This window comes from Molossus molossus, unplaced genomic scaffold (assembly GCF_014108415.1).
Source record: "Molossus molossus isolate mMolMol1 unplaced genomic scaffold, mMolMol1.p scaffold_m16_p_2, whole genome shotgun sequence".
In the NCBI taxonomy this organism is placed as follows: Eukaryota; Metazoa; Chordata; class Mammalia; order Chiroptera; family Molossidae; genus Molossus; species Molossus molossus.
Window position 1 is genome coordinate 117,749,741 of NW_023425355.1, and position 20,613 is coordinate 117,770,353.

Below are 20,613 nucleotides of genomic sequence, written 5' to 3' on the forward strand. Positions count from 1 at the left end.
ATGAGTCATGCTTTCTTATCCAATCAGCTACTCTGCCTTTTTATGGAGCATTAAGTCCATTTACATTTAAGGTGATTATTGATATGTACTTATTTATTGCTACTTTTGTTTAGTGTGGTTCTATTTTTCTTCCTATTTCTTCTACTAATTACAGCAATCCTTTTAATATTTCTTGTAATGTATTCCCTTAGTCTTTTTTTTTTTTTTTTTTTTTCTTGGTCTAGGAAGCTCTTTATTTGACTTTCTATTTTTAATGATAGTCTTGCTGGGTAGAGTAGTCTTGGATTCAGAACCTTGTTTTTCATAACCTTGATTACTTCGTGCCATTCCCTTCTGGACTGTAGTGTTTCTTGTGAGAAGTCAGCTGAGAGCCTTATGGAGTTTCCTTTGTAGGTAACTTGTTGCTTATCTCTTGCTGCTTTTAGTATTCTCTCTTTGTCCTTAATTTTTGGCATTTTAATTACTATGTGTCTTGCTGTGGGCCTGTTTGGGTTCTTGTTACTTGGGGCTCTCTGTGCTTCTTGAATTTGAATGCCTTCTTCCTTCACCAAATTAGGAAAGTTTCCTGTCACTATTTCTTTGAATACATTCTCTAACCCTTGCTCATTTTCTTCTTCTTCAGGGACTCCTATGATGCGAATATTATTATGTTTCCAGTTGTCCCACAGTTCTCTTAAGCTGTCTTTCTGTTTTTTAATCTTTTTTTCCTTTTGGTTTTCTGATTGGTTGATTTTTTCTACCTTGTATTCTAAGTCATTGATCCGGTCCTCACCTTCCTCTACTCTGCTCTTTAGACCTTCCAATGTGTTTTTATTTCTGATATGTCACTCTTGATCTCTTCTTGGTGGTTTATAATTTCCAATTGGTTTACTCTCAGCATCTCTATGTCCTTACTCATGCTTTTGAGCTTCCTCAAGATCATGGCTCTGAATTCTGGCTTTGTTAACTTGCCTAACTGCTCCACATTGATATCATCTTCGGTGGAGGTCTCTTGTTCTTTCATTTGGCTTTTGTTTCTGTGTTTCACCATTTTGGCTATCATAGTGGGCTTTGGAGCCTGCCAAGTTTTCCCTGTGGGTGTTGATGTTCTGCTGTTTGTGGCTCCCTCTCCTGGGTTTAGATGAGCAAGGGAGGACCCATGTTAAACACCACTGTCAAGTCTTCCTTTCCTGGTTAGAGTTGCTAGCCCAGGAATGGTACTGTTATCCTCTAGCTTTTTGCCTGGAAGTTAGCAGACCAGGTTACTTGAAGAGTTATGGGTTTTTAGTTTGATCTTTGTTTAATTTCTGTTGAATGGTCTGTATCATATTCAGACTCTTCTGTTTAGGTACCCTCTTCTTAAGCCTTTCCAATATGCATGGCTTGAAATGTTCTGGGAAGGCTAGGTCCTCGCCTTTCGGGTTCTAGTTGGGCTCTGTCAAAGGAATTGCCCTTGCTAAATTGGGAGTCCTGTTGGGATTCTTTTGATGGAGGCAGTGAACCTCTTTAATAGCCTTATTTATAACTAGTCACCTTTTATCTGCTGTTAGCAGGATGTTAAGGAGAGCCTGTACATCCCCACAGTTTGGATGGTGAGTGGCAAAAATGAAGGTGATAAGATCTGCCATTTTCTGAGGATTTCCCAATATGAGGGGTTGGAATTCCTCCAGTTCAGTAAATCTGAAGGGGAAATGGACTATGAGCCCAATAGTAGCCAGTGAGTTGGCCTTCCCTATTTATTCCACCTATAGGATATTGTCTCAAAGGAATTGTCCTGCTCTGGATCAGGAAGCTCCCTGGCCAAATTGGGTTCCCTTCCAGGTCTTCAAGGGGGAGACCATTCCTTCATCATACAGGGGTAAAGCTGTCACCCCTCTGTGCCCTATTTCAGAGGTATCTAGCAGTGCGTGGGGGCGTGGCACGGGAAATCTTCCTGCTGCTAATCCTGAGTCCCCTGGGTTCAGTGTATTCAAGAAATTTATCTTCTCATTTTCCTTTTCTACCTGTGTTTTACTATCAGGGAGAAATTTTGAAGCCAATTTCCTTCCCTGCATCATTAGGTTGTTACCATTCTTTGCCAAATCCTTATTGTGTAAAGACATAAACATCTGAACATAAGGAATTTAATTCTAGTTCCCTGATGGTTGGCAAAGCAACTCCAATTTTATGATGGTATAGTGACCTAGGGAACCATTTATGGACCACTTTTCTACATAGTTTAAAGTATACATAGATCAAGCAGTGTTACAGTAGAAAACCAATTCCTTCTTAGTTTTTGGATCATAGCTGTACATGGACCAATCTGCTAAAATTTGGCCCAGTGGGCTCCCGTCAGGTGTCAAAACAGAACAACCCCTGATGGCATAAGAGTACAAACCAAAACCATAGAAAGATTCCAGACAAAGTGGGAAAATATGAACAAAACTTGGATCCATAATTCCATCATTAGTCCAAAAGAACTCTCACAAGCAAGTCCTAGTGTGTTATCTCCTGCCAACGGATACTACAAGTTGTACTGACCAGACCCAAATGGCACAAAGCTCAAGTGGAACAAATCCCAAGCAGCACAAAGCCCAAGTGGCAGAGAGCCTACCAACTGGACCCAAGTGGCAGAAAGCCCAACTGGCAGGGATAGCCTAGATAGCCTACCAACCAGTGCCACAAATGTTTCTAACCAGACTCAAGCGGCCTGAAGCCCATGTGACACAAAGCCCAGGGTACATGAAGCCCAAATGACACAAAACCCAGGTGGAACAAAGGCCAACAGGCAGGGATATAGGACCCCTGGTAGGCACATCTTTTTGGTTTACCTAGTCTTGGAGTCCGTCTGCTCCCCAGCCAAGCATTTCAGGCAGCTGATGCCTTGAAAAGGAGTACAGGGACATTCCCTGAGAAAAGTTCTCATAGCTGCTGGGAAATCCCCAGAGTCCCACTCCAGGGTCAGCCTGTCACAGGCAGCTAAGACCCAAGCCTAGGCTCTCTAGGACTTACTGAGGTCCAAGCTCTCCTGGTGGATTCGCTAAACACTGTGACCAAGTTCTGGCCAGTGTGACTCAGTTGGTTGAACATTGTCCCATGCACCAAGAGGTCACAGGATCAATTCCCAGTCAGGGCACATGCCCGGGTTGTGGACTTGATCGCCAGTAGGGGGCATGCAGGAGGCAGCCAATGGATGGTTCTCTCTCATGGATGTTTCTCTCTCCCCCTTCTCCCCCCCCCCTCTAAAATCAATAAAGACATATTTTTTTAAAAGTTAAAAAACAACAAAAAAACAAAGAAACCTGTAACCAGAACACAGATGCGGCTGCCCGCCACAATGAAAGTTAACTTCTGAAATAGTTGCTGATGCAAAGGAAAGGTTTATTCAAGTGCTCAAGTCAGTGGCTCCTATAGAGATAGGGAGGGAAGAGCTTTTTTTCTATCCAATATTTTGCTAGATTTTCGCGAGCTGGGGTCCTGTTCATTCAGCTTTCTAGTGCTCACTAAGTGTAAGAACCTCCCCCTGCACCATCTTGGCCAATGGGAGAGACTCCCCAGTGCTCCCTGACTGTCTATATATCAGGGTCAATGGGGAGGGCAGAGGCAGGACAAGGTGGGGGGGCAGCAGCTGCAGACCTGTCTTCAGGAAACCTGGAGATGCCAACAGCCATCAGCCTACATCCCAAGGCTGGACACAGGCTGCACATCGGGGGTGGGGGTGGGGGGGTGGGGGAGCCTATTGGAGTACACAGGGTACCTCTGAATCCCAGTGTGCCCATGCCCTCTATGCAGCCCCTGCACAACCCGCCCCTCCAAAAGTGGCCAGCCAGGCTTGCACTCTGACTAATGGCTGCCTACAGTAACACACACACTACCATATTGTTTATAACAGGAAGATAAATTTGGTGTTTTCCAGGGTGACATGGAATACTTCCTCCCTCCATTCAGGGTCCCATGGAATACCACCTTCGTCCATTCGAGGAGATCATGAGCTACATGTGGATGGGGCATTGGTGGGTAGAGAGATTCCTGGATACCTTTTTAAAACTTAAAAGGTGAGGGTTTTGCACAAATGTGTGGGGTTGTATGGTTGAAAGATGGACGTTTTGTAACCTTGTGTTAAGCACTCTCAACCATGTGTTAATGCCCCGGGGTGGGGGTGGAGACCTGGCCTGCCCAGGTGTACTGGGTGCTTCATTTGCGTGTGAATAACGGTTTGTTATCTTTTGGCTTCAAGGTCTCTTTCCGTAAAAAGCAAGAGACAAAGTTAGGGTGTATTGTTTGCAGTAGTGCCATCTCAAAGAAATAATTTACACCAATCTACTTGTAACCTGGGGGTACCGATCTGCAAATAAATAGGACTGTGTCCAGAGATCTGCAGCATTTGTTCTCTTGCAAAGCTCACTCTCACTCCAAGCAGCATGTGCTTGTAGTTTCATTATGTTGTACCAATCATGGCAGGCAGAGAGACGACAAGTGGTGACCCCCCGACGTGATTCAGGTATGCAGGGGCGAGATTCAATGTGACAAGCAAGTGGTGCGCAGCAGCGATATTCGACGTGATCAGCAATGTAACGGTATGTGAAAGGGAAGTAGCGATTCAGATCCAAAGTAAACTTCACTAAAGAAAGAGTTTCACTCAAAAAAGCGGCACCCAGCTTGGGATAGCTGCCAACATATTTATTGTCGTGAGGAGTTTCCAGTAAGACAGCACAGGGTCGGGATTTTCTAAAGATCTGTGACTTTATGCGTGAGTCTTACAACAGCTGCTGAAAGCGGCTCAGTGCTCTGCATCAAAGCTGAAGCTCTTAGAGCTTCTGAGGGACGCCCATGGTTCCCCTAAGGAGGGCGCATTGGATTCTGACATGTGATTCAAAGTAGAGGAAACTTTTAGGGTGAGCAAAGAGAAGGTGTAAAATTTTCACCTTGACCCTCCATTTATGGTGACTGGTATTTACAGCACTGCAGCAGCTGACTCAGATCAGTCCCAGCAGTATGGCGGCTCCAACTTCCCCTTCAGAGGATACTCCAGAGCCAACTGCTCCTGCATGGTCACTGAAGGAGGAAAGTTACCCTCCCACTCTTCCACCTTTTGTGGAGGATTTCTTAGCCTCACCACACCCAGCAATGGAGGGCTGTCTTATAGAGGCCAGGAAAGCCAGTGACTTTGGAGCTTTTCCAGCTATAATACTGCCAGGTCAACAACTTGTGCACGAAAGTTTGCCCTATCAGGTTTTTAAAGAATTCAGGCAAAGCATAAAGGAGAATGGTTTGCAAAGTAAAGGTAACTATAGGAATGTTGGTGGGAATAGCTGGTAGTTATCTGATGACTCCCTGGGATTGGACAGCGCTAATAAAAACAGTGCTGATGCAGGCCCAATTCGCCATTTGGAAGTTCAAACAGAGGGTTGGAGACCTCCAAGCCTCCATGGCAGGGAGTGCCGTCTTGGATCTTATCACCACCACAGAATTAACACTTAAGGAGTCTGATGATATTTGCTTAGTTCCTACAGGAGTGTATGGCCCCTTGCCAGAGGGGAAAGTAGGTTTAGTGATTGGAAGATCTATTTTAACAATGAAAGGATTACAAGTGATGCCAGGGGTAATTGACTCAGATTTTGAAATTACAGAAATGCTTAAGGCTGTGGGCTTTCATGTATCAACACGGAGAACCCTAATAGCTCAGCTTCTTCACTTACCCTCCTGGGTTTCTGGAGCCAGTGCCACAATAAGAGGGAATGCAGTGCTTGGGAGCACTGGTCAGTGTGATGTTCTCTGGACTGCGGCTATTAACACCAAAAAGCCCTTGCTCTCCATTAATATACAAGGGCAACTATTTTCAGGATTAGTGGATACAGGGGCAGACATTTCTATTATAACAACATGAGAATGGCCTAAGGAATGGCCTAAAGCCCCAGTACCCCTATTAATTACAGGAGTGGGAGGAACTCGAGCTCCTCAACAAAGTACTCGCTCCCTTTCCTGTACAGGTCCAGGTGGACAAAAAGGATGAATTCAACCTTATGTCATGGAGTCTCCCCTAAATTTGTGGGTAAGGGATCTTCTCTCTCAATGGGGAATGGTTGTTCAAACCCAGCCTTTTGGCTAGGGTTCACTGGTAAAATTCTCCTCCTTTCATTGGCCTGGAAAACAACAGAGCCTCAAGCAGTTGCAACAACATTTTGAGGAAATGCTAATTAGAATGGGGGCTTCTCTTACCCCAGAAAATATTTTTTGGCTTATTTATCTATAATCTCCACCCAATCTAGGGTAGGTATTTTATGCTGCTTGCCTATGTTATTGAATCCTGCAGCAGCAGATACAACATTTAGAGGCCCTAGCAAGATTCCCTGGTGTTTTGCTATACTAAGGGCTAGATGCCTAGGATGGGCTGCCCCTCCGGTTCTGGCTGCTGGACCCCTATAGATCTGAGGGAGGTGCCCCCTGAGTTCCAGGGCCCTGAAGATCCTACTTGGGTTTCCGACGAGTGGCTGGGAGATGGAAAGACATCCACAGAAAAATGAAAGAAGACCTAGTAAAAGCCTCTGGAGGTGGATTCTGGGTGGCTGGTCTATTTAGATGAGAGAGAGAGGGCCAGACGTGGCTCAGCCTCTCCTCTCCTGGGAATCTCCCTAAGACATTAGGTGGGGTTCAAATCTGGCAAATTCTGGTTAAAATATGGCAAATTCTGTTCATTCAGACCTGCCACTGGGGCAGAAGGGGAGACTAATCACCTCCCAAGTGGCAAAGGCACCACTCAGAATAGGGATTTTCTGGAAGGAAATTCAAACAGTGTGTGAGTGTGACTGTGTGAATGTAATTGTGTGTGAGTGACCGTGCTCCACGATGTTTGTAAGCAAAAGTTTCTGTCTTGTGTGTCTTGTTTTTGTCCTCGTCTGCCTCCCTACTGTGTCTCCCTCAACTTTGTTACGGTTAGTCTAATCATAGATAGCAGCCCTGGTGCCCAGAAGACCTCATTGGGTTGCATTTTGAAACATTCTTAGAGAAGGATTTGAGGAAGGTTCTGATTAGGGCACATATACTGATAGTGGGCCCCAAACTGGGCCCCAAGAGAAACCTGGGATAAGATAGGGCAGTGCCTGCGAGGCAGAGTTACAGCTAAAGGCCCGAACAAGGTTCTGGCCCAAACATACTCTTTGGGCCATTATTAGAGATTGCCTTGTTCCTGTGTGGGAAACAAAAAGGTGGGAAAGCAAGGTGAAGTAAAAGACTTGAGGAAAGCTGAGAAAGGCTGTGAGTCCTTAAAAACTCCCCCACCATCTTCCACTACAGCTGTGATTTATATTTGTGCTTTGTAGGCCTGGAAAGAGCTCCCAACAAAAGGAAGAAATTTGCTGGATCTTACATCCATCAAACAAGGACCTGAAGAGCCATATCTAGATTTTGTAGCTGGGTTGCTACAGGCAGTTAACAAAATAATTTATGTTTCAGGGGCCATCCCTGCTGGTGGGCTGCTCTGTGCGTCCTGCATGGCGCCGTGCTTTGGGACTGGGGTGGGTGTGGAGAGTTCCTTTTCCTGGGAAACGGGGACGGCGGGCAGGTGGATACACACTCACCCAGAGGCCACAGGGCTCCCTGGGGAGGGCAGTCAGGCCACGGTAGGGGCCTCTTCTTTTGGTGCCAGCCCGGGTGGTTCATCTGTCCACCGCCCCAGGCTTGGCAGCAGCTAGTTTCCAACAGGCTTCTCTGAACTTTGGGAAGTTGAAAGTAGGGATCCCAGGCATGGGGGCGAAGTGCTCTTGGAGAGTTGAAAAACACTCTGCCCCACATAAACTTGCGCTCTAGGATGACACTCCCCTTTCCTGCGTCCTTTTGTAAACTTGGGGTCAGAGGATATTCTCCCATCCCTCTGCCCATGGTGGGACCCAAATACTGCCTGGGGGAGGGTTTCATTGGACACTTTTCACTGTGTTCTCCTATTAGGCCTGTTGGCCCAATTGGCTGAGACAGCAAAGGTGGTAATAGCAGCCTTAAGGGAAACAGGGCCCTTGGGGAAGGATCACCCTAGGAAGGATCTGGATGGCAGGCCTAGGTCCCAATTAGGGATAGAAAAGACTAGGACTAAGTCAGGGGTAGCAGATACTGGTGCAGCAGACTCAGTCCTGACTGAGCCAATGGGCCCCTAACCTACCCCTGGACTTCAAAGAGGATTATGAACCATGGGAGAAATACTGTGACTCATTCATTTCTGGCCATGCTGGAGTGCCCATATTCCCTACTCAGCAATTGTTGGCCACTGCCACTCCAGGCCAGCCACACATCAAGTTCTACAAGACATTGGCCATCAGTCCTGCCAGTCTGCCTCCTGCATGATGACCCAGAGAAAACTCTACAGGATTACCTCGAGGTGATTGACATAGTGAAGATAGCCCACCCAGACATCAAGGATGTTCCACTGCCATCATCAGAAGAGATATTGTTCATGGACAGGAGCAGCTATATCCAGAAAGAAATCAGCTATGCTAAAGCAGCAGCAATAACTCTGGACCATGTTATTTGGTCTCAGTTATTAAGTAGGGGAACTTCAGCCCAACGGCCTGAACTGATAGCCATAATCCAGGCTCTCCGATGGGGCAAGGAAAATCTGCTACAGACCAGAAAGCTAGGGAGGCAACCCTAAAACCAGTGGGGCCTCTCCAGATACACTAGGTCAGAAAATGACCTGGCTGAACAGAAGCAAGTCACCCAAGAATCAATGGATGATGGACACTGCTTAATGGGAGGTTGCTAGTCCCAGAGGCTTTAGGTCGGACTTTAGTCAGCCAGCTGTACCAGACTATCCACTTAGGTTACTCCAAGCTTACTAAACTCCTGAGAGACAGGTTATATCCAGTAAAGTCACAGGGAAAGGGAGAAGGCAGAAAGAAGCAGGAATATGTGGGTCTGAGTAGGGAGGAAGAGAAGGAAAATTGGGCCATGTGCAGACAGCAGATAGATTAAGCAAGCTTTCAGCTTAATGTCAGGGAAAGGACTAGGAAAGTCACAGAAAGTCTATGCAAGTTAAAGAAAGATTATGCATAGTAAATTAAAAAATAAGCAAGGATAAAAGAAAGGGGCATACTTATTGCAGGAAGACAGGACCTTAAAGGAAACCTTAACCAAATTTACTTTAGAAACCGGTGAAAACTGGGCCACTCTGCTCCCCTAACCCTCTTACAGTTCTTGGAGGCCTCACAGTCTGCACAGAAAGCTGTCCATAAACTCGTCTGCGACGCCCTGCCTATGCCCACCTCAGACCCTGTGCACCCTTTCCAGCCCAGGGACTCGATATGATTCTCTGAGGACTCTGGAAAATGGTGTCCTCTATGCAGAAGACCAAAAAATGAGTGATGATGCTCCTGACCACCGCAGCAGTGGTGATCCCACAATTTCAAGAAAACAAAAAGGAGGGAGATGTGGAGTTGGGGGTTGGAAGATGGATGTTTTGTAACCTTGTGTTAAGCACTTTCAACCTTGTTAATGCATTCTCAGAATCCTGGCCTGGGTTGGGGGGGGGGCTGGGCCTGCCCATGTGTATTGGGTGCTTCATTTGCATGTGAATAAGGGTTTGTTATCTTTTGGCTTCAAGGTCTTTTTCTGTAAAAAGCAAGAGACAAAGCTAGGGTGTATGGTTTGCAGTAATGCCATCTCAAATTAATAATTTGCATAAATCCACTTATAACCTGCGGATAGCAATCTGCAAATAAATGAGACTGCATCCAGAGATCTGGAGCTCTTGCAAAGCTCCCTCTCACTCCAAGCAGTGTGTGCTTGTAGTTTCACTGCATTGCACCGATCCCGGCAGTCCAAGAGAGGCACAAATGAACCAAAGACATTTATTTATTTATTTATTTTTATCCTCACCTGAGGGCATTTTTCCATTTTTTTGTGGGAAGAAGAGAGAGAGAGAAACATCAACATGAAAGGGACAAATCGAGTGGTTGCCACCTGCACAACCCAACCAGGGCCGGGGACAAACTGCAACTGAGGTACGTGCCCTTAGTGGGAACCAAACCTGGGTCTCTCTGGACCGCAGGCCAATGCTCTAAGTGCTGAGCCAAACTGGCCAGGGCAAGATCTTTATTTATTTAAGAACCAATAACTTTATTTGAAGAAACAGTATAACTTAAACATAAAAACTTAAGTGAACGTTTTACAAAGGCAATAAGACAATATGCATACTCTGCATACCTGGGTAATTCACCCAGTGGCTATCAGGGAGGCAGTCCAGGTTCAGTTCTCCTTGCTAGCACCCAGGTTGAGCTTGTCAAAGAGGTACACTGCCAGGCTGGATTCTGGGGCTCCCATCTTGTGCAGATTGGTGATATGGTTGCCCAACCGTATGATGAACTTCTCCTGACACTTCAGACTGTTACTCTCGAGGAAGTCGTACAGTTGGACGTCCTTCTTCTCAGTGCCAGCTGGTGCAGATCGAGTAGGCTTTGGTTCACCATCATCAGCTGGTTCAAGGTGCATTCCAGGGTTTTCAGGCTGTTCCCCCAGCAGTTGCGGTCAGGCTTGCTGATGTTAACCCAGCGGTTGCTGCTGCCGCGCTGGTTCTGCAGCTGTATCAGTTTCTTGGCATGCTCCTTCTCCTTGCTCAACTGCTGTAGGAGGAACTCGACCAAGTGCCTCGAGGCCACATCTTCGAAATAAGAGGCCAGGGACCTGTACACGTGGGAGGCATGGAACTCCAGGTTGATCTGGTGGTTGAGGGCAGCCTCGTACTCAGGATAGTAGTTCTGGCACACTTTCGAGGGCGGTGGGGTCGCCATGTCTGCAGGTGTAGACACAGGGCACCAAGACCAAGGCTGTGCAGAAGTGGGAACTGCAGGTGCAAGATGAGGTGAGTAGCAGCGGGAGCAAAAGTGGAGCCTGCAGAGTATCAGAGTATCCCCTGGAATGGCGACGAGGGTGGTCAGAGACTGAGTCAGTGGCAGGGACGCTGAGACCTCCAGGGGCTCCAGAAATTAAAGAGGAGGACACTTGTTGGTGGACTCTGGGACCAGGTGGAAGCTCTGGGATGGCGATTGAAATGGGGTCTGTTACTAAGTGAGGGAGGGAGGAGTCAGTTACAGCACTGGGAGGAGAGACGCTAGGAGGCAGAGAGTCTGGAGCATTCTTTCCATGTTACATCAGAGCCTGGTGAGGCCCAGAGACTGTGTGCTGAGTGCCTCGTGTCTGTTAAGTTTTTAATTTGGCCACATTTATATCTTCAAGGATTTTATCTAATTACTTCCTTTAATAGCACCGTATTCCTATTGTCTTTCTTAAAATTCTGAGACTATGAATTTGGATTTTTTTGGTAAAGTTCTCAAGCGCGCACGTGCGCATGTGTGTGTGTGTGTGTGCATGCATGTAAAGTGTTTTTTCTTTCTTTCCAGAAATAGTTGTTTGTCCATCATGATCTTTTCTTTAACTTTCCTCAAGTACTGGCAAACATTTGTGCATTTGTATTTGGGAGTAAAGGGCACATTTGATTAGCCTAGGTAATTAGCATGGATCTGATCTACAGTTGTGATGCCCATTTCATTAACAGGCTTGTCCTCTGAATGGGAGGGTGGAGTATGTCAGTTATTCAGTGGTCTCCTTTGGGGGTATATGTCATGGAGATCACAGGTAGGATAGGGACCCTCCAAAATGACAAAATAATGGCATTTCTCTACCATTGGAAGACTTCTGTGGATCTCTCTTGTAAGTAGATGTGTCCTTCTGTTTTATTTCCCTTCTGCTGTAGAAGTCTGCAGATGTCTCAGACTTGCTCTGATTTGGGTTTTGTTCCTGGTCAAGTAAGTCACTGTCTTTTGAGTGTAGTTTGGGAGATTAAAGGGGGTCCAGTTACAGTTTTTCTTTGTCCAATGTAAGTAAGGTTAGGGTAGGGTCAGAGCAGGGCAGCAGCAAACAGATCTCCTGTTCAGACAGTAGCTCTTTAATTTCACAGTCCACCGAGGACCCTCTACAGTTGTTTGGTTTCATTGACTCTGTTCTTGAATTTTTTTAAGTGTGCTTGCCCTTCTACTGCAAGTATTTTAAATTCTCTGGTTTTTCTGTCTGAAAATATCTCCTGTTTCTATCTTCTAAGATTTCCTCAAAATCTCTGATTTGCTAAGTATATCCTTTCTAGTTTGTGTATGTGTAGATAATTGTTTTTGTGTCCAGTCCACTACCATGATTTTATCATCATTGTTTACTCTTTAAAATACAAATACTTATTTTTTAATAGTTAATGCATTCACATGACTCAAAAGCCACATAACTCTAGTCTCTATAAGCAACCAATGAAGTATTGTAATCAGAAGAAGAAAAGAAGAGGAAGAAATAATACTTATGTTAAGAAAAAGTACAAAACCATAAAAGAGGAATGTTTAGAAACATTGTTTAGAAGCATATTATGCACATGGAACATTTACCAAGGCAGACCATATTCTGGACCATAAATAAGTCTCAATAAATTTAAACAGATTCAAATTATGTGAGATATGTTCTATGACCACAATGGAATTAAACTAGAACTCATTAATAGAAAGATACGTGAAAAAGCCTCAACTATTTGAAAACTAATAATATAATACATTTCTAAACAATCCGTGGGTCAAAGTAGAGATCAAAGGGATATAAAAATTATTTGGAACTGAATGTAAACAAAACACAACATGTCAACATTTGTGAGATACAACTAAACCAATGCTTAGGTGCAAATTTAAAACATAGATATCCTTATATTGGAAAAGAAGAAAAGTCTCAAATAAAGTATCTAACTTCCCACCTTAAGAAACTAAAAAATAAAGGACAAAATAAATCCAATCAAGCAGAAGGAAGGAAGAGTTTGTCCCAAGTCAGAAAGTATTTTATAACCCAGGGCAAAGCTAAGATGTCGAGGACCCTGAATAAAGCAAGGGTGAAGCATGTCTACTCTTATTAGGGATGGGCCCATGGACAGCCCAATGGGTCAGGTTTTTATTTATTTTTATTTAATTTTTATTGCATTTATTGGGGTTGCATTGGTTAATGAAGTTGTACAGGTTCGGGTGTATAATTCTATAATACATCATCTGTATATTATATTGTGTGCTCACTACCTCAAGTCAAGTCACCATTTATCCCCCCTTTACCCTCTTCTACCTCCCCCCACTCCCCTATCCCTCTGGCAATCACCATACTGTTGTCTGTGTCTATGAGGTGTTTTTTTTTTTTCTTTTTTCTTAATCCCTTCACCTTTTCCACCTGGCTCCCCAACTCCCCTCCCCTGTGACAGCTGCCAGTCTCTTCTCTGTATCTTTGAGTCTGTTTCTATTTCATTTGTTAGTTTATATTGTTCATTAGATTCCACATATAAGTGAAATAATATGGTACTTGTATTTTTCTGACTGGCTTATTTTACTTAGCATAATACTCTCCAGGGCCATCCATGATGTCACAAAGGGTAAGATTTCCTTCTTTTTTATGGCCAAGTAGTATTCCATGGGTCTGCTTTAAGGTCTGCAGTTGGGTTGGTCATTTGGAAAAGAGGTCTAGGTGAAAACCCTCCACTGCATGATTCCAAAGGATACTGGATCAAAGACATGGGGCAGAGTGAGAGTTCCTGGTAGTCTCTGGGCCAAGGTAAATTGAGGCAACTATGCAAAACTGGGTAATTTGAATGATATGTACCTATAAGTCTAGAACCAAGTGGTCAGACAAATAAAAACCAGTTTGGAGTTGTATGTTTTTATTGTGAGTTACTTTTCTACCTTACTGTCTCTAGGAAAAATTATGGAAATCCAACCTTCAGGCTAAGATTGTCCTTGAATAATAATATTTCTCCTTTCTAGATTTCCTTGATGCTTCTTTTAATTTGATTATATCTGTGTCAAATCATTCAGAGTTAGAACTATCAACGTGATTAAACTAGGCTCTGCCCTGGCCCTCTCACTGGAGAGGATCCAAATATTAATACTAAAAAATGAAAAAGAATAAACATGTGCTACTTGCTCTCTAAAGGTGGAGTATTGGTTTCAATTCAAGACAGATTTGACATAGAGTGTGAATTTAAAAGAGGAGTGGTGGTGATGGTGGTATTGTGGTGGTTTGGTGCATGTGAGATAGTGTGTCTGTCTGAATGTGGACAGGCTAAAATCACCTTGTTCTCTTATGATGAAATGGAGTCCAGAGAGCTGCAGAGAGTTCAAGACAACTGTCTTAAGACCTGTGATAAGACCACAGAATTTCAGTTAACAACTCAAATTATGTAGAGATCAGTCATATGTGCCTGTCATAGCTGAGATTATGTTCGCCTTTCTTTCCTTTAGTTTCACTCTTTTCTTGTATTCTCAGTTTTACTCTCTCTTTCTTTTGGTGAGTAACCAGACATCTAGAAAGTGGAATAATTTGAGGGATGATTAAAAATCCCCAGTCAGGTGCCTAAGGGAGGCAACCGATCGATGTTTCTCTCTCATATCAATGTCTCTCTCTCTCTCTCTCTCTCTCTCTCTCTCTCTCAAATCAAACATATACTCTTGCCAGGATTTTAAAAAATCAACTACCAATAATAGAAGAAAACTTATGAATCCCAAGAACGACATATATAAAACCCTACAACTAACATCGTAGTTAAAGGTGAAAAGCTAAATCTTTCCCCTAATATCAGGAACAAGACAAGGATGTCTGATCTCACATCTATTCAACATTGTACTGAAGGTTCTAGCCAGGTAAATTAAGCAAGAAAAGAGATAAAAGGCATTCGAATAGGAAATGAATTAGTAAACTATATTTGTAGATGGTATAATCTTATATGTAGAAAACCCTAAGAATTCCACAAAAAAACACAAGAATTAATAAACACGTTCTGCAAGGTTTTAGGATACAAAGTCAATACACAAAAATTAGCTGTTATTACATACCAGTAATGAAGAATATGAAAATGAAAATAAGAAAACAAGTCTATTCATAATAGCATAAAAATAATAAAATACTTAGGAATAAACTTCACAAAGGTATAAGATTGTCCACAGAAAACTACAAAACAAAGTAAAAGTTGAAAGAAGTAAAGAAGACCTAAATAATGTAAAGACATTTCATGTTCATTGGATCAGAAGACTTAATATTGTTAAGATGGCAATACTTCCTAAAGCAATATACAGATTTAAAACATCTCTAAAAATACTAGCTTTTTGTTTTTTATTTCTATATTTTTCAGAAATTGATAAACTGAACCTAAAATTCATATGAAATGAAAAAGGATAAAGTTGGAGAATTCACACTTTCTGATTTCAAAACTTACTTCTATATTGATAAAGATTGTATTTTACTGGCTTAACACTTGAAATGTAGATCAGTGTACCTTGGCTGAGTAGTTCAGTTGGTTATAGCACTGTCCTGATGTGCCAAGGTTGCAGGTTTGATCCCCGGTCAGGGCACATACAAGAATCAACCAATGAATGCATAAATAAGTGGAACAGCAATTCACTTCCTAGGTTTATATCCCAAGAGAATTGAAAACATATGTCTCTCCAAAATATTGTACACAAATGCTCATATCAGCATTATTCATAATAACCAAGAACTGAAAACAAGTCAAATGTCCATGAACTAATGAATGGATAAACAAAATGTGGTATAGCCATAACAATGGGATATTATTCAGCAATAAAATGGAATAAAATACTGATATATATTACAACAAGGTTGAACCTTGAAAACAGTATGCTGAAATAAAAGAAGCCTGTTACAAAAGGCTATGTATAATATGTTTCTGCTTATATAAAATTGTCCAGAATGGACAAATCCATTGAATAAGAAAGTAAATTAGTATTTGCCGGGGGCTGGAGGGAAGAAGAATAGGGAATGACTGCTAATGGGTACAAATGGGTGCATGGCTTCTATTGGGGATAATTATAATGTTTTGAAATTACATAGTCAGAATGGTTGCACTACTCTGTGAATATATCTTAAAACATTGAATTATACACCTTTTTTTTGAAATTATATAGCATGTATGTATATCTCAATAAGGCTGTTATTTTTTTTAAAGGAACAATGTGTTAGCCAAAGAGCAGGGTATGCAATGGAGATGAAATTCAGAGTGGTGATTATCCAGCCTAGCGCATTTGTCATGAAAAGTTATTACTTTCATGATTGGACAATATTAAAAGAAGGAAATTGGCATGTTGTTGATGGCTTCTTATCTATCACCCCAGACCATAATAAGATGAGGAAAGCTTTCACAAAAAGGGGTTTTACTTTCCTTAAAGGAAAAGGAACCTGGTAAAATTGAATCCATCAACAAATACTCATTGATCTCTGTATGTGAGGGTCTGTTCCAGATAAACTACAGAGAAAAGAAACAATTAAGAAAAAAAATCCTGACCTATAAATACTCTGTCCTTAACAAAGGTTGAATTTGACTTTCAGGCCATAGCTATTCTGGATGTATGTGTTTTTGTTTTGTCTTTAACATTCCTTAATTAACATCCATCTTGAATGGTGGCTCTTAGTGGCCACTAGATAGAAGCCTAACAACACTCACATTTTCAAGTGCTTTATTCATTTTTGAAAATCACTTGATTTTTTCAAACTAGATTTGTGGCTTGAACAAAAGCTGTCACTGGCTTTTAAAGTCTGAATTATCATCTGTGATTATTGCATAACTGCCTAGTGTGATTAATTTTTTGATGTTGCTGTCAGTCATTGCAATCATCCAAACTATAAGTCAGTCTAGGCCAACCACCTCTTTGAATATCCAAGACGGAGTGAGACTGAGATCTGACCATTCACCGTCTCCCTGCCACTCCAGGAACTGTTGTACTCTCTGTTCCCCTGTGGTAAATTGTATTATTTACACACAATTCTTTCTTTTCTCCCTACCCTAATCATGACTCCATGGGTAGTGGTAAATACTTCTCTGTTCCCTAATTTTGGGTGTCAATATCACTATTTTTATTCAAAGGTATGTGAGAAGATAAGGTTTGCCAAATTTAAACAAAAGATATAAACGTGCTTGCATGGTTTGGCTTGGCCTCTTATATTTCTTGCATCCACCATTTGAAGAAGATGTCCTGGGCTTGTTGCAGAATGAGGAGACATATAGAGAAGTCATGAACTCAACACAACCACATTCAACCCAGAGCCAAGCCTCATCAGTACTGGCTGAGTCCTGCAAAAGTCATTCTGTAGAGTTGTGAATGAGATTTTGAGGTTGCTTGTTAGACCATTTTACTGCAGCAAAATTACTTAAACAATTCCCCCAAATCCAGAGTTTCATATTAATCCAGAGTTCTTTTACTAATGTGGTTCCCATGTATGGAATAACACAGAATAACAGCAGCCAATTTGGTTACTCTCAGTTATAAATAGATAATGGCTATTAGACATTGCAAATTGCTGCCTGGTAAAGTCAGTTTTCATATTCCAATTCACTTTTGTAAATGCGTTACCAAAACTTTATCAAAGAAGAAAAGTTTACCTTTCTGTAATTCCCAAGACTCAATTACCATGAAATCCAGTATGTTTCAAGGAGTGACATGACCTTGAATAATACATACAAAGAAAATATTACCTCCTAGGTGCAAGTTATTTACTTCTTTACAGAATATGTTAAATTAGTTTCTTTTATAAAGTAGCATGTAGTAGGCAGGATAATGGCCCCCAAAAGATATTTGCACCTTAATCCCTGGAATTTGTGAATATGTTACCTTACATGACAAAAGGGATTTTTTTTTTTAAATTAAGAACTTTGCCAAAGGTGGGGACAGGCGGGGAAGGAGGGGGAGGGGGGAATCAGTGGGTGAAAAGGGGGAAACATCTGTAACAAAAATAAATTAATTAAAAAATAAATTTAAAAAAAAATTTGCAATGGGGAGATTATTGTGGATTATATGGATGGGGCAAATCTAATTTCACAGATCCTTAAGAGGGGAGAAGTTTTTCCAGTTATAATCTGAGAAAGATGTAACTATGGAAGGATAGTCATAGATAATGAGGCATTGCTGACTTTGATTACTGAGGAAGAAGACTATAAACCAATGAATGTGAAAAGCCTATAGAAACTAGTAAAGACAAATGAATTCTACTCTGGAGCCTGCAGAAGGAACTGAGCCCTGCCTACACCTTAATTTAGCCCAGTGAGACCTGTGTTGGATTTCTGACCTACACAACTATAAGATAAACATGTGTTCTTTTAAGCCACTAAATTTGAGGTAATTTGTTACAGCAACAATAAAAAACTAATCTTCCTCTCAAAAGGATATTTTTAAGGGATTAAAAATTCCTTAAAACAAAAAGGTCTTTTATCTTCAAATCTCTATATTATATAAAATGGATAAATGAAACAAATATTTATTGTGTTGATTGTTTCTATGTAGAATTTTTTCTTTTAAGTATTTTCTAAAGGTAAAAAAAATCATATTAGAAACATTTGTGGGTATCTTTTATGGTATCTGTCTCTGGATTTGAAGCCCAACTCCAGTTACAGTTTATTCTTGTTTTTTGCAGGTTTTGTATTTTTTAATTTGTATATTCACTAAAATGTATTTGTAACCCTAAAATCAACAATTGTGTCACTTTCATTGCCATTCATAGACATGCACAGAGAGGCAAACAATTTGATTTGCTCAACACAAATGTTACCACTCTACCTTCTTGATTCAGGCTCTCTTACTGTAAACAAGTGTTTTTTCATGGTCTACTTAGCACCACATTTTTCTTTGCAATTGTGTGTGTGTGTATCTTTTATTGATTTTAGAGATAGAAGAAGGGAGAGGGAGAGAGAGATAGAAACATCAATGAAAGAGAAACATCAACAACAATCAGCTGCCTCCTCCATGTCCCCTGCTGGGGAATGAGCCCACAAACCAGGCAGGTGCCCTGACCGAGAATCGAACCAGTGACCTCTTGGAGCATGGGTTGATGCTCAACCACTGAGCCACACCAGCTGAGCTGCAATTTTGTGCTTTTTGTTTGTGAGTTTTACTTTAATGTGGCCCCTAAATGTAGTGCTAAGGAACTGTTTAGTGTTTCTAAGTGCAAGGTGCTTTACAGAGAAAATACGTATGTCAAATAAGTTTCTTTTAGGCATGAGTTATAGTATTCTTGGCCATGAGTTCAGTGTTAATGAATTAATACTATACATTAAATAAGCTGTCTTTAAACAGAAACACACAGAAAACAAGGTTTTGTATGGATCAGTTGATGAAAATATTATAACAAGAGGCTCACAGGAACCTAATTCTGTATTTCCCCTGTGAGCGATGGTTGAGTATTTACTCATTCATGTTTTCGATGACTTTATACAACATAACTACTACAAATGGCAAGAATGGACTGCACTTAGCTGAATGACCTTAATCCTCTCAGTGTCTTCATTTCTGTATAATAAATTGGGGATTATAACCTTGCTTTAGGCTCCTTTCTTCCTCTTGGATCCAATTTTTTCTTGCTTTTTGTTGAAGTAAAATGTACATACAGAAAGGTACACAATCATACATGAAAAATTCAATGACTGATGTACTCATGTAACTAGAAAGAAGATCTCAAAGTAGAACATTTCCAACAGCCTAGAAGCCCCTGCTTTGTTCCACTTCCCACTCATTATGTTCCCAAAGAGTAATCATATTGTAGGTCAATTTCATGGAAAGCACTCTGACATGGTGAATTCTTACAGAAAGTTTATTAGGAGTGATTTTTAGATCAACACTTATGGAAGAGTGAAGGAAATGGGATCAGAGGGAGGAGGTGGGCTATAATGCAGTCACAACAGAGGCTTCAGCTAACCCCACTGAGTACTTTGAAGATGAGATGGCCCTTCAGAGTTGTCCAAATTAGGACAAGGGAATTGGGCCTTAAAACTTTCACATAAAACACCACTGGATGTAGACTAACATAAGGAAGAAAGGATAACCTTAAGAAAAAGGGCTCTGTATAATAAAAGGGTGATTAACTCCTAAAGAGGGATGACAACTGAGGGCAGACAGCCAACAACCCTGCTAGCTCTGAGAAATAAGCTTTTTAGTCCCAAAAAGAAATCAGAGTAGTTCCCACTACAAACTATTTTCCTTTTTTTTTTAAATTCTCACCAAAAGATATGTTTTTATTGATTTTGAAAAAGAGAAGAGAGAGGGGTTGGCCAGTGTGGCTCAGTGGTTAAGCATAGACCCATACACCAGGAGGTTGCCAGTTCAATTCCTGGTCAGGGCACATGCCCACGTGTGGGCCCGGTTTTCGGTGGGGGGCATGCAGGAGGCGGCCAATCAATGTTCTCTTTCATCGATGTTTCTATCTCTCTCTCTGTCTCCCTTCCTCTCTCTCTCTTTCAAATCAATAAAGAAAAAAAATTAAAAGAGAAAGAGAGAGAGAAACATCAATGTAAGAGAAAAACATTGATTGGTTACCTCCGTTATGCACCCTGACCAGGAATCAAACCTGCCACTTTTTGGTGCACAGGATGATGATCCATCCAACTGAGCTACCCAGCGAAGGCAAACCATTGTTCTTCTAACAGCATAGATTAGAATTTTTTTAAACTTTATGTGAATGAAATGATATATTATTTTATTTTTTGTCTGTCTTCCTTAACTCAGCATTATGTTTGTAGAATGCATCTATGTGGCAGTATGTGGAAATTGTTGATTGATTCTTATTGATTATTTTTTAAATATACCACAACTTATTTGGGGGTAGGGT

The 20,613-nt window shown here is 41.7% G+C and overlaps 1 protein-coding gene across 1 annotated transcript; it reads right to left on the reverse strand.

The window, feature by feature from the left end:
* Positions 1–10,322: 10,322 nt before the first annotated feature.
* On the reverse strand, positions 10,323–10,733 carry LOC118635472 (ferritin heavy chain-like). The gene has a single exon (XM_036270138.1). It carries the CDS (start codon positions 10,731–10,733, stop codon positions 10,323–10,325), a length of 411 nt encoding a protein of 136 aa, XP_036126031.1.
* Positions 10,734–20,613: the final 9,880 nt, after the last annotated feature.